This window comes from Accipiter gentilis, chromosome 10 (assembly GCF_929443795.1).
Source record: "Accipiter gentilis chromosome 10, bAccGen1.1, whole genome shotgun sequence".
NCBI lineage: Eukaryota > Metazoa > Chordata > Aves > Accipitriformes > Accipitridae > Astur > Astur gentilis.
In genome coordinates, this window is record NC_064889.1 from 4,901,907 (window position 1) to 4,916,810 (window position 14,904).

A 14,904-nucleotide genomic window follows, 5' to 3' on the forward strand; every position below is an offset into this window, starting at 1 on the left:
GGAACTGAGTCAAAGAGCAAAGGACAGTGGCATTCCTTCCAAAGGCATTCTTTGTTCTCCTTGTTTTGGAAGTTAAAACTTTCAAGTTGATGATGACGTTTTTAATACTGAGTATGCAGTTGAATTTACCATTAAGACTCATTTAAAAATGCCGTAAATAATAACAAATAAGCAACTCTGGGTATATTTCAAACCAACAAAGTTGACAACTGTTCTAATATTCCTGGACACACTGGATTTAATTAGACTTTTTTTTTTTTTTTTTTTTTTAAATCAGATCCCACCACCAACATGGCAATAGTTGTGCTCACATTTCCAGGAACTGAAGTAAACAAATATGGGTAGAAAAAACCCCAACCATTAAAACTGAAAAAGTATTTTGAATTTCTATCACTATGATATCTAAAAAAATACAGTAGAAGTATATGTAGTTTTATTCTGAATCGAAATTGCTAGCCTTCTAATGGTGATACTTCAACACTTCTGTCAAAAGGAATTTCCTGTTTGTTCCAAGAATAATTGAGATGGGTATATTGGGAAAAAACCAAGGCAGAACTAGTTGCTTTTACTCCATAAAAAGAGTTGGGTGGAAGGAAGACACTAGTCAAGAACACTGCAAGACCATTGCAGGAGTTAGTTACCTAGGAATTAAAAAAACCCTAATACATTCTACACAATCTGTTCTGTGAGGTTTTGTCTTTGTTTAGAATACTCAGCTAATTTCTGTGACTTTCTAGGAGATAAAAAGCGAATATATGTCCTTTCCTAAATTGAATCTGTCGTGCCATTAACCTTTTGGACTATTTCAAATAATCACATAATGGGACAGTACTCACTTTTATGAGTGTTAATTGTGGAGCTATCAACCGAAGTTAACTTTTAGAGGTTATTACTACAAATATTATATAATGCCTTGGTGCTTTAGAGTTCTATATATCACCAATTAAAAAAAGAACCAAAACCCAAATACAATTGCTTTTGCAAACTTGTCCAGAAAATGCTAAATGCACACTTTGCTTTTTTTGAATCTTCTTTAGCATCTAGATGAGATGACATATCTTTGGTTTACAAAAGCTACGAATGTTGCCCTTTTACATTACGTACATTGTTCACATTTCAAGGGGTTGCTATAGGTGACCCACAGGAAGCAATAAACGGACAAAACACAGAAAGACAGAATATTTAAAGTTTTAATCCAACAAATGAAGAGGGTCTTAACACTGTAAAATACCATTGTATTGCTAATGCTGTAGAATTGTACATTAAAAACAGTTGTCTATAGATGTAAAAATAGCAAGTTTATGATACAATAAAACACAGTATAGAAACCATTTAAAATTAAGTAGAACCTCTTAAACAATTGAGGCATTAATCTAAGTGTTTCTCCAAATGTATTAAATAAAACACAGTTAATACTGACTCTAAACATCCCGCCCCATCTTCCCCACTCCCCGCCCTAATTAAACTCATTAGAAAAAACAGTAGTCTCTCAGTCACTATGTTTTGCATTCTTTCAGAATCATTTAGATTCTCCATTTTCTTCAAGTACAGTAGAACAACTCTTCATAACACAGTACTACCCCTGAAGTAAATTTTTTCCAACGCTATATAATTTTGGAAGTAAGTATTTAAGATTAATTTTGAAGCTAGAAGAGGCTCAAGGAAGTCTGCAGGATGGCAATTAAATTTTCAATGCAAATTATTTACACAGACATTAGTGTACTGTAATTACAGCATAGAACTGGCAACATAGCTGATGGGTGCTTTTAACAAAAGCTCCAAATGAAAGAAAGGGAAGAAAAACAGATTACAAAATAAATAATCTAAAGTTCTTCATGGTAGAAGCGTTCATCATGAAGCTGCCTACCATAATCCGTTGCTTCACTGTTGAGAAACAAATCCTGGTTCTTAAGAATTTCTGCTTCAGAAAGCTTTTTATCGTCATTCAAATCCATTTCTTCAATAAGGTGAAGAGCCTTTAAAATAAATGGAACACCATGTGCACTGTTAATAGATACGAGCATTTATAAATAATGCTTTTGGAATAGCTTTGTCAAAGTCCTGCCACCACACCATTATTTGTAACAAGCTAGACAACATACTACATTCAGAACAGAGCCTTTCTTTCCTCAGTTTGCTTCTCTTTGCCTCTTTTATTTGGTGGCAAAATCATACCATCAGATCTCTACCCTCACTATCAATTCTAAAGCAACAAATCAATGTCAAACCCACAGCTTTACTTTGAGGGCAGAAGACAGCACTAAACCAGCAAAGATTAGCCATCTTCCTGGAAGCATCTGTAGTCCTTGAAATCCTCGGGCGAGTGCAGTACACGCCTTTCGTGTATGATCTGCAGAAAATGCAAGCTTAGCATGTCAGCTAGAGACCCTGTGTTCAGGGAGCCCTTCTGGATATCCAGGCACCGAATGACAGCTACAACAGCAACTCCTTGATGTGTGGGACCTCAACTAGGATTTAAACCAGTACAGTCTTCAAGTTGAGCATCCTCTTTCAGAAGCGTGCGCCGATTATCTCAGTCACATATTTACCCTCTGTCTGACAAGAGAAGCATCATTTACAGCTCTCAGGTTAAGCTGTAGGCATGCTTGCTTTCAACTCTGGAGGGGTCTACTGTGCTAAGCCATTTTTTATTTCCTGAACCTGTGGAGACTCACTGTCTACCTTCAACAGTGGACAAGATAAGCCATCTAGGCATAGGAACTTCAACTTTGGTTAGCAATTTATATTTTCCTTCATTTCCTGAAAACAGAAACTTGCTTTTCTCAAAAAACTTTTAAATACTAAATCATGACAATGTCAAATGAAACTGCAAATTAAAACTGTTATCAGATTTTTGCTTATTTATATATCATAAAAGGAGGGAAGTTCAGCAGTAAAAAAAACAATTGCAGAGTATTTTACTTGTAGCTCATTCACAAGTGTTACATAGCTCAAAGCTAACAAGCTACTACAGTAGCTCTACCGCACCGATTAATTGTGAGAAATAGAGGAGTCCAAGTATTACATGTTTTTTTTGTTTTTATTTGCTAAACATCTACAAATACAATGATTTAGAGAATCCTTCTGTTCCTACTTTTTCTGATAAATTTGGCTCAATGTAACTGCTAAGTGACTTTTTAAAAAATTAAATATTACTTACAATTAAGCTGACTACCTCACCAAAAAGGACTGAAGAAAATAACCGGAACTAATGTTAGCCAAGCAGATTTTAAAAGCACTCTGCATGGCAAAAGCTAAAAGATTATTAAGACAAACATCTTGGTAAACACATATAAATTCCTGGAAATAGAATGTACAGTAATTTTTATGTTATTTAGCTACCAGGTTTCTCAAGTCATTTTGAAATGCCAAAATGAAACTGCAATATTCAGCTTTCAAACAGCAGTTTATGACTTAAGTCAATGCTACCTTCTCTTTAGGATAGGTTCTTCAGGATAGGTGACTTTGCTAAGCCCTTACATTAACTGAAGGAAAAAAATAGCACATTAGAGAAACAGAAAAAAAAAAAAAAAATTGTTTTCAGAACTCAGCTACTGCTACAGCATGGCCTTGCTGTAAGCGAAGATTTGAATGAATAGCGAAGAACTGCTAAAAAAACCCCAAACCCAACCAAGCAAACCAACACAGGTATGGTTAGACTCAACACCACACAGAATTCAAGTCAGTTAGAACAGTATTTTTTTTCCGTGAAATAAGAACCAACCACCCTCAAGAGTCAGATGTTAAACAAGGTCTGTGCAAAGGCTTACAGATCCACATTTACAAAAATACTGCTAGAGCAATTTAACAACTTAGTTTCCTACAATGATAGATACGCGAGTACCCAGTGCTGCATGCTAGCCACATTGCTTTTTCTGTCACCAACAGAGCTGAAAAAGGAAGAGGTGGGACCTCAGTAATGAGACAGTCCAACCCAGTAGCTGGACTATGCTGTTTGACACAAAGCATGTCCTGTCTTTACCAGGAATTATGGAGGCATGGGAAGACCTGTTGTTCCTGCCATTCTGAACACCAAAATCCTCCAGTGCAAAGGAAAGAGACTTGGACAAGTTAAGATAAAAAGTTACTAGCGGAAAGACAGAAATCCTCTCTACTGCAGTCGGCAACTGTAAAGTCTGCTTACTAAAATAGGTTGTTCTGGAACACCCAGCGCTTCTACTGCCTGCTACAAAAAAATAAAGACAGCTAAAATGAGAATCCACTTAAACCTATTATGCTGTTCTACCTCCGATTAAATCATTTTAATTATCATCAAATGCTGTTTGCATTACAGCATCTCGAATCATAGAATACTTCCATTTTCTTGTACTTACAGAAAGAAAGACAAGTCTTTAGTTCTACAAATTATGGTGATTTATACAGTTAGAAGAATCACAATCAATTTTTGTTTTCAAAATTATGCTGTCAGTATATACCAGCTTCTTTTAGTAGTATATCTCATTAGATTTACTTACAATAACTAAAAAATAACTTATTAAAATACTGTACCCTTAAGTCCAACCAAGTAAGCTATTTAAACACGTAGAAAGGCACTTCGTTAATTTATAAACACTCATACAATTAACAGGAACTTCACATTTGCCTAATGCAGTTAAGGGACCTGCACTCTTTTGACAAACTGAAAAAAGGTTAAAAATATATACAAAGATCTACTAAGCATTCTTTTTCAACTAAGACATGATAAATCTGAATGCATCTATTCAAATTCAAAATTCTACCACATTAATTAAAATCTAAATAGCAGTCAAAACACATACCTCCTCTTGTGCGATACCCTGATTATTAGGTACTATCCAAGACAAGAGCTCTTGAGGGTCGAGTTTTCCGTCACTATCCTTGTCATAGTCATTGACAAACCGATCCTTCTCAACAAGTATCCATTCTGGATCTTCCCTTGCAGCTAGTAAGACACATTTGTCAAGTTTAAAGCCACTTTTTACCTTAAAGCAGATGTTTTCACCTTTTGTCCTAAGCAAATTCACTTATTCTCATAAAACATAACATAAAAGTGATTTGACTTAACAAAGACAAGACTTACAGACCAGTCCCAATAGATTAAATAAATGCATCTGTCTACACATGAAAAAAATACTTGTATAGAATAAAACAGCATTTAAAGCTAAGGTAATATTAAGATTGTAAATTTACAGTTGAACTAAGCAGACATTAAAGTCAAAGTTTACCACCAACTGAACTGTTCACTTTACATCTCCGCAATTACCCAAATTGATAGTGGAGAAAGCATACTTTATATTGAATGTGCTGCCAAGCAGATGGTTTCCTACTTATTGGGACAGCTGACATATCAGTAGAAAAACATTAAAGTGGATAAAAGAGATATCTTACATTTGCAGTATTTACTTTGAATGAGTTAAGATTACTCTCTCCCATTAATGTATAGCAATCGTGTTGCAGACACCATGTTGAGAGTATCACATGACAGCAATATGAGCAATACTATAGGCCTCAGACATTGGTCATCTCAGCACTTAACGGATGGAGGAAAGTAGGGAAAAGCTTTAAATCAACAAGCGTCCCAAGAAGTAGGTAGATATATAGTGGTTTGCAGCATATAAAACTGATAACATGTATTATAAAAGAACAAAGAGTGAAGTCCCTCTCCTTCCTTTCCAACATCTTCTTTTGCAAGTAGATTATCCCTTCATGTCACAATTCATCATGCACTGTTGCCCAAAATCACAAAACAGTTATGAAACTACACCCACCATGTAGTTTAAATAAACTGTGCTGCAGGAACACTGTCTGCAGAGGAGATGGGCATTTGGAGAAGTTGAAGTAGTTTCTACAATTATAGCTGATTCTGAATTCTTGCTGAAGTTTTAATAACAAAGCTGTTATCTTCTCTGTTAACTGCAAGGACCCTAGCAACAACTTCACTCCTTTCCAACAGCTTCGGACAGACTGGCTTGGAAAAGCTTTTTTTATGTCAGAGCAGGAAAATGATAAAGAACCCTGTAGTAGCATCAGAGATCTATTGTTTTAACCGGGTCTGGCAAACAAGATGGTTATACAAGGTGAAATGTCAGGTGGTTGATTGCAGTGAAGAAAAACTGACTATTCCCCTATTTCTCCATATCCTTATGTGGCTTAAACATTTTCTCCATCTAGGATGCTAGCCCACGCTTAAGAATTAGCATTCCTTAGGACCAAGCAAACTCTCCACATGCCTCAAGCTACTGGTCTTTCTGAACTGGAGGAGTTATTTGCCCTATCGTGTAGCAAATATAATACAGTGTATAAAATATTTATCTATTAGCAACATAGCTAGAGAAAAGTATTGCTAAACACCAGGTAAGAGTCCTTTTTCTTGTTAAAGAAGGAATACATCAAGCTTAAGGAAGGGCAAGAGTGGGAAAAAAACTAAAAGTGAAAGCAGATAGGCTTTTGATATCTGGTACAGTGAACAGACTCCTTACACTTCCCCTCCGACTCTCTTGAAACACACACAGCTTCACCCCTTCTAAAGCAAGGCTGACAGCTGCCACCTTAAGCTGATAAAGACCAGGGAAGTTTAACCTTATATTCATGCTGGCTGGTTTCGCAGATGTGTTCAGTTAGCAAAACTACATCTTATTTCAGCTGCATATCTAGCCATGAGGAATATGCTTCAGTCTTCAGGAAAACAAGAAGTAACTTGCAAGGAAACAGTGGGATGGGCTTTATACAAACTACTGCCAAATACATACAGGGCAGACTGAAATAATGACCTACTATGCCCAGTACCATGAAACTGAATTATCCTAAAAGACAGGATAACGTTATTCAGAATCTGTAGGTGGAGGTGTAAAAAGCTGAGAATAAAGGTGCATACAATTCATCCCATTCCAAAAGCTTCTGTTCAGTTCCTTCTTTCATGCCCCCACCCTTTTTCCTTACTTGGGTCTCTTCTGTAATCACCAAGGAATTCTTCCAGGCTAACAAATCCATCACCGTCTTTATCATGTTCTTCTAAAGCCTCCTGAATGACAAAGTCCTTTTGTATACATACAAAAAGCAAAATATTAATTTGGGAAAAATTAGCAACTTTTAATCAAGAGAAACAGCAATAAATCATTTTAGAGCAATAAGGTATCTTTTAAAGTAAAGACTCCCTCATTTCAAATCTGCTTTTCCATTTTTATGCAGATTAGTGCATTAATTGGTTCCCGTGCAACAGAACAGATCTGTTCTTAAGAGTTTAGGATGTCAGGTTTTATGAAAACCAAATCCAAAAGGTGCACCTAGGGTTGGAATCCTTCAACTTAATTCAAAACTACAAAAATAGCTGAGAAACATGAATTTCTACAAAGCTGTATCATCTCATTTAACTCTTCTTTTTTCATGTGATGTATTCATTTAATTTGCATTTTTGTAACTTTATGAAATTGTCAGGAAAACTGGTTGGTTTCCTTTTGGTCCTGTGTTTCCCAGTGAAGCCAGTCTGCCTGTTCTCCTAGTTCTGTCTTGTCTTGTTTGTCCATAATTGTCAACACAAACAGAGGCTGTTTGCATGGCACTCCTCCTGGCAGTTGGCTCTGCAGCATCAGATAGACAAAACTGAAGGCTCTATTGCAGAAAAGCACCAATGTACTTTTAACTGGGGTCAACTGTCGATACTGAGCTGGAATGACACCCACAGTCACAGCAGTGAGGAAATAGATGCCCAATGGCAAAGTGCTCCTGGCTGAAATAATAATCTCCCAAGCTCTAACCACAGTACAGTCAGTATTAAAGCTTCAGACAGGCTTGAATGCTCTTTTTCGGCCAGAAACGTGACTCTTGTGTCCCTTTAAGTGAAGTGAGAGTAATCGGCACTTGACCTTTTCCTGTGAAAAATCTTTCCTGTAAGTCCCCTTAACTAGAACTGAACTCTGAACTAGGCATGAAACTTCCTCAAGCTAAAATCTCACTGATCTATTTCCAACCTAACAGAGTTTAGAGACAGATACGTCAGTCCAATCCCAAAAATTTGGGATAGTTGTGCAATACTATTCCTGAAACAGATTTCAAAGAAAAACACTGAACCGCTACTCCAGCTCCTGACCTCCAGCACTGGATCCACAACACATTATCTGCTTTTTAATTTGGTCTGTAAAAGCAATACTCAGAACTGCTCAAAAGCACACTTCCTGTAGTACTGGGGCTAAGCACATGCATTAAAAAGATGTTGCATCTATATACACAGGCTGATACTCTCCTAAATCTTACCGTCATATACTCCACTTCCTCAGGATGTTCAAAAGCAATAAATTCATCCACATTTAGATCAGGAACATCATCTCTATTAGCTTTTTCAAAACGCTTTTTCTCCTTTAAATGAAGCTTAGAAAATAGATTTAGTTAGAGCACTTAATGAAAAGGAAAAACATTATAGTAGCTGGCTGTAGGCTCATTAGAATATTAATTGTTTCACATTATGTACTCATATTATACTGACATTGTATTTTCTCTAAAAGAGCTCATCCAGAGCAATGAGAACAGCACTTTTAATTGAGGTAGTTTTACTCTAAGAATCGCATAAAACCTTCCTTATTTTTTCAATTTAAGGAGACATTTAAAACATACTCTTAGCCAAGGCTTCAAAAACACAAAAGGGAGAGAATGAAAAGACCAAGAATTATCTTGTCTTTATACAGGCTTCCTCTTCTAAAAGTCACCAATTCCCAAACTAGGTTTAGTGGAGTACAATGATTATAATTAATGGTAGCCATTGCAAATTCCGAAATTTACATTTGAAGGACATTTAACCTTCTGGATTTCTATCTCATTTATATCAAGGGCTGTTTGTAGTTCAAAGAAGGTCTTGAAAGAAATATCATGTACGTAAAATGTCTTTTCTGAAGCCATTTTAAGTGCTGAAGGATTAGACAGATTCCTTTAATACAAGACTGTTGTCCATTACATCTGAACACATTTGAAAGCAAAGTCACTTCTCTCACCCATTTTAAGTATAAATATTAGCATGCCTTTTAAAAATAAATAAGATCCACAATAAGCAGGGAAGTTCTTATTTCTGAATGTCTTGCACTTCCTGTTTCCAAATTCCAAATGCGCAAAAATTTTGTATTTTTTTTCTCATTTAATTTCATACAGTCTCTTTAGACAAAATAAAGACCCACACCATTGATAACTGATCTCTACTCAAACTGCATGTGATGTGAGCTATACAAATGCTGGAATCCCATGATTAAGTGTGTTGTGCTACCGGTGTGACTCTGATCTGGATAAGGGAGTGGCCAGCAAACCAGAGATCACAAATACTTTAAAAATAACCATTTGAAATTGTACTTCCTCGTTTATATCCTATTTAGTGATACTTCTTTCAAAATTAGGCTAACCTGATTAATACAGAGCATAACATGTAACAAATAAACGTATAAGATCTTAACTATTCTGCAAAATAATTAAAGGTACTCTTAAAGAAAAGCTGACCTTAGCTGAGAGTTTAAATAGGAAGGCAATTCAGAAGGACTGACTACAGAAAGGACTGGACTGCAACATAAACTTGAACTATTGAGGGGGAAAATCTATTTTTCATCGTTTTTTTGAGAAGTGATGAACAAGGCTGCCACCTTCTGGTAAATTCATATGTTTACTTGATGTCAATTCTAAATCAACACCATAGTCTAACTCTTCCATTTTGACTAGAGCAGGATCACTAATTCCCAAACATAAGGAAAATGCTGAAGAAGGCTGACATATGATGCTTGTACAATGCTGCTAATTTTGCTCTTTACAATATATGTTGAAGAAGTCAGCAAGCAGGAAAACCCAGCAAGCAGTCAAATAAAGCATAGCATAAGTAAGTAAGTAGGAGTTCTAACTCGGCATATATACCTATGATGGCAATATCTCAAACATGGGATCAATATTTTGACTGGTAGGTCCATGTAAAGTCTTGTTTTATTTAAAAGCTATGTAATTATTCAGTTAAGTGACCTCCAAAGCTTTACAGTTTGTTTCTTCAGTGTGTAAAACCCCCTGCCCATTGTCTATTTCAGCTTCACTTCTGTCAACATCCTGTATTATCTATTACTACTTTATTAAAAGCAGCCACAGCAATCTTCACAGAAAAAAACCCCAACAAACCACTCAGGCCAGAATAGTCTAAAAACTCACTTATTCACTTTTTGGGAAATATTTACATGTACTATACATGTGTAACCTGAAAGGAAACAAGTTTCGCTATGTGGTGATTCTTGGTGAACCTTTCCTCCCTGCCTCTCTTGCCTCTTTCCTTTCCACTCTCAAGTATCTGCTTTCATATATGACATTAATCCATAACTTCTGTTGTTTACACATCCAGTTTTAGCTGTCAGAGTTGCATTTTGATTGCTAAAAATGTCTGAATTGCTATTGCTTTCTCTGTGGGTCTCTAATGGACAGAAAATGTTAAAGTAGGCTGTATTGATACCCCACACTGGGTACTTGAGAAATAACTGGAAAATGCAACAGAGGGGGTTAAAGAGTACAAGGGTTTCCTTTACCTCCAACACCAGTGGTACTGGCCCCTGCTGAAGGGAGGACACTGGTTAGGCTACAGACCTAATCTAACAGATTGCCATTTTGTTTTAAGGTGATAGCTGGAGACTGTGCTCTGTGGCAAGACTGTCAGTAGACTTACACTCAACTCAGCTTGAAAAAATATACTTGGGAGGTACGATTTTGTTCTGTCTTTGTTTAGTTGGTAGCAGCTTTAATACTCCATTACTTTCCTTTAATTACTCCCCTATCTCAGATAGACGAAAGCGTTAAACCATGTGCCAGCTGCTAGGGTTTCTCTACCCATCTTGTTCTGTCACAATAAACAAACATTGCTGCCTTTTGCCAACAGCTTACAGAAACTGATGCTGAAACATTTTACCTGTCGAAATGATTCTTCTTCTTGATCCTCCAGGACAGTGTTCTCATCAAAATCAATTACACGATCATACATTTGCATATTATACTCCTTCCAAGACACTAATCCATCACCATCTTTGTCATAGTCATTGAAGTGTTGCTTAGCTTCTTGCGTAACATAATGTTTAAAAGACTGCTGTATCCAGGAACTCAGCTCCTCTGTGAAAATCATTAAAAAAATAATAAAATTAAAAAAAATCAGAATCATCTGCACTATAAAAACTATAAAGATACCACAGGCCTATTCAGTCTGGAATATACTCTGCAATTCAGATGTAAGCATATAGGCAAGAGCTTAGTTAAAGCAAAACAATCTGTTTCTTCTATGCCATGGCTTTTTTCAAGTTAACTGAATGAGAGACTAGATCACAGCTACAGCCTTCAGTTTTTCTTTCGTAGTACCACTCCCCCATTGATACCCTTAAGCTAGAGTTACATGGTTACTGGCCTATACTGGTGCTGCCAGAGTAAGTGTGATGTATCCCTCTCTGAAACAGGTGGGATGTGGTAGGAAAAAATTATTACAGGTAGCATTCATACAGCTACATAGCAAAGTGGATCACTAAAAACTTATCCTGCAAGTAAAGTCTTAAGTTTTCAGCTGAGAACGTACCCTTATTTAGGTCACTGAACAATGGAAGCGGGAAGCCTGCCCCTTTTGGTGCCTGCTGACATTTATGTCAGCCTGAAATGATTACGTGGCTATGCCTTTCCAAATCTGAAGCCAATCAACACTGTAGCATCCCTTCACCTTTTTTGTCTTCAGAGCTTTATGAAAATGATACTGAATATGGTTTAGATAGACAACTCTAAACATAACTTTTTATCCCCCCAAAATATCATTCCCATCAGTTTTGGGTTTCTTTTGAAAAATCCACAAACTGAAATAAAAATAAATTCCCTGCCATTGCCTTAATTACCAAAATGAAACATTAAGAAATGTTTTCCCTTTACTTGGGGCTGAAATCAAGCCTTATGTATTTTTGGAAATGCTTTGCAGCTATTTGTTTTTATAGAAACATGGCTAAAAGAAAGCTGAATATGCAGATGAATTCATACAAATACATTAAAGTTACTTCATTTAAAGATTGGGAGAACATATTCCCTCAGTATCACCCAGTTATTTTCAGGTGCCCAGAAAGGGAAGGCAACTTCCTCTGCATTGCAACATTATATAGCTAAATCAACTCAACTGAAATCCTGCTCTGAAGAGTCATGATGACTAATTAAAAAATCCTACAGAAATTACTACTTTGGTGTAGAAAAATCTTATAACTTTTTTTAAATACTTAAGTATCTTATTCTGTCCTTCCTTGCAGAAGTGTCAATACAACTTTACTAGCTTTATTTAAATATCTTTGAAAAGCAGCAAGAGATTTTTAAAAATATATTTTGAATACTGAATTTGTATTACCAAAGGAACCAACTTTGTAACAGATTCTGTGAATCGACTGAACATGTGGAGGCGTGCATGCCATGTTTTATAACCACTGAGGCTTGTGCACAAAACGAGCATTGCCTTACAAGAAACTGCAACATGATTTCTTAAAGATGGGTAACATATAATTTATAGCATGGTTTATTTCCCAGCATTTGAGGCACGAGGCACAGCCATCTGAACACGTAATGTCCAGTGCCATTAATCAGAAATACTTAATGCTCCAACATTAGAGAAGTGGTATTAATATTTATCACAAATTCTCTCACTGTTAGCCTCCACTACTCCACTACTAAGGAAAAGTTCTCCAGGAGTGTTCTGCAATACACTGAAAAATAACTGAGCTGAAAAAGCTTCGATATCATAAGTTTATTGGTGTAAAACCGTATTCCACTCTGAGTTTTCCTTTGGGAAATGAGGGGAGGGCAAGTTTCCATTAGACTGAGAACCAGATGCAATATATACCATGAGGATGGAGTACGGGTGGAATTTCTACCCTTTAGATAGACCTCTGCCCTTACAGCCTTCACGTTGTGAACTGCTTGTTGTTTATTACAGGGGTCAGCCATCCTGTCAAAGTTATATACTATCTCATCTCTACACAGTCAGATGCAGGAACACTGAAACAAGTGTGCAGCTGATTAGTTTCAGCATATAAAGTGGAAGACATTCAAGAGATATAGCTGATCTTGTCTTTAAAACCATATTTTGTCCTCTCACCTAGAAAGCTTCCTGCATGTTTAGTATCATGTTAATGAAGTATCACTGTTCTGGTGTGAAGTATCACTGTTGTGGTGTTTGAACAAGGATTCTACTTGCTCTGCGTGTGTGCATGTGAGACGATTTTGATTTTTTTGTCAAAATCACAGCAAAACACCAAAAATACATTTTCACAATGAGTTTTAAACCGAAATTAATAACGTGTCATGATCATGTACCGAAAGGAAGGGCCCGAGTTTACCGTGGTGTTCCCGAGTCTGACTGATAAAAACCTGTCTGGGAAGAGACATTTGATACGATACTGTGATGAAACGAATATATGATTCCTCAGGGCCACTCGGTGTCACCAGGCACTGAAGCGCATATAGGTAGTACTACGACTGCAGCGCGCTTTCTTTGCCTCTGAAACTTGCTCTCCGAGTTGCACAAAGAGGATTTCGAACACAGAAATCCCCTTGACTCAGAGCGGCTTCGGGCGTGCACGGCTGGGACCTCCAACTTAGTAACGCTCTCTTACCCACACTAACTCGCTCCCGCGTGCTCCTGTTGGCCCCCACTTCTTTCCTCCCGTAAAACAGAAATCTTAGGGACCGAGACACCCTCTGTTGGCGTTCCTAACGCACTGTGCAAGCTGCTCCTTCTGTTTTCCACGGAGATTCCCCACAGCACAGGAGTCATCGGCGGTGTCGCGGGGGGGGGCGGGGAGCGCATCTTTCCCTCCTCTGCGGGCGCGGGGCCGGACCCGGGACAGGGACAAAGCCCGGCCCCCGCCCGCTTGAACCCCCCCACGCGTGCTACCAGCTGGTCGCCGGGCCACGCAACCGCGGCGGGCCCCGGGCCAGCCGGGTGCCGGGCCGCCGCCCGCCGTTACCCTTGGTGAGGAGGCCGTCCGCGTCCGAGTCGATCTTCTTCACAATGGCCCTCAGCCGCCGCTGCTGCTCTTCCGGGCTGAGCCGCGCGTACTCCTCCGCCTCCTCCTGCGGCAGAGGGAACCAACCAACCAACCAACCGCCCGTCAAACCGCCGTCCCCGGCCGCCTCGGACCCTTGCCCGGCCCGGCGGCGCCCGCCCCGCGGCCTCGCCGGCGGAGAAGCGCCGCGCTCGGGCCCTGCTCCCGCCCTGCCCGCCGCCGCCCACCTGTCCGCCGAGCAGCGCCTCCCGGTCGTAGTCGGCGCGGTGCTGTCCCTGCGCCGCCAGGGCCAGGGCGAGGGCCAGGCCCAGCGCCAGCAGCAGCAGCAGCAGCAGCGGCCGCCGCCGCCGCCACCACCGCATCTCGCCCGCCGAGGAGGGGACCCGCGGCTGAAGGGGCGGGGAAAGGGGCTGCGGAGGGGCGGGACGAGCGGCGCGGCGGGGGGCTCGGGGGCGCCGCCTGCGCCGGGGGTCGGACCCGCGGCCCTGGGGGGACGCGGCGCCGGGCGCCGCCTTGTGCGGAATTGGCCGCAGCGGGAACGGGCCGCTGGTTGGGAACCGGAGGGGTTTACCCTCCTCTGTCGCCCAGTCCTTTTTGCTGTGGCCGTGGAAGGGACCAAATGCGATCGAGGTTGGGGGGATCGTTTGCCGACTCGTAAGCATCGGTGAAGCTCGGCAGACCGAAGTGACTTGTCACCAGAACGTCAGGCAAGCGTCAACAAACCCTGGCATCGGGGAAGAGGATCAGGAAACGAGCGGAACGGTGTAAAAGCTTTACACCAAAAACGAGCCAACGATTCTCTGGCCGGAGGAGCCGACTCGCAAGTCACGCTTCTCACCCACAGTTAAAGGGGAGCAGTGCTTTAGGAGAGTTAACAAGGTGGATCGATACGACTGTTCCTAACTGCCCAACG

At 39.6% G+C, this 14,904-nt stretch overlaps 1 protein-coding gene across 2 annotated transcripts; it reads right to left on the reverse strand.

The window, feature by feature from the left end:
* Positions 1–1,180: 1,180 nt before the first annotated feature.
* Positions 1,181–14,660, reverse strand: RCN2 (reticulocalbin 2). 2 transcript variants are annotated; one of them, XM_049811486.1, is made up of 7 exons: positions 14,219–14,660; positions 13,953–14,058; positions 10,886–11,082; positions 8,230–8,331; positions 6,919–7,015; positions 4,779–4,921; positions 1,181–1,976 (listed from the first exon to the last, which is right to left on the reverse strand). In XM_049811486.1, exons 1-7 carry the CDS (start codon positions 14,651–14,653, stop codon positions 1,824–1,826), a joined length of 1,233 nt encoding a protein of 410 aa, XP_049667443.1. In that variant the 5' UTR covers positions 14,654–14,660; the 3' UTR covers positions 1,181–1,823. The 2 variants fall into 2 exon arrangements, with proteins under 2 accessions (XP_049667443.1, XP_049667442.1); XM_049811485.1 differs by having other exon boundaries at positions 8,230–8,343.
* Positions 14,661–14,904: the final 244 nt, after the last annotated feature.

What these genes read in the sequence shown, in the direction of transcription:
- RCN2 (XM_049811485.1), bottom strand. Translation starts at nt 14,653, where the DNA reads ATGCTTACGAGTCGGCAAACGATCCCCCCAACCTCGATCGCATTTGGT. An exon ending in AAGAAGAATCATTTCGACAG is followed by an intron (nt 8,344 to 10,885) that starts GTAAAATGTTTC and finishes CTATTTTCTAAG; the next exon opens with CTTCATTTAAAGGAGAAAAA. An exon ending in AGGAAGTGGAGTATATGACG is followed by an intron (nt 7,016 to 8,229) that starts GTAAGATTTAGG and finishes TGTATACAAAAG; the next exon opens with GACTTTGTCATTCAGGAGGC.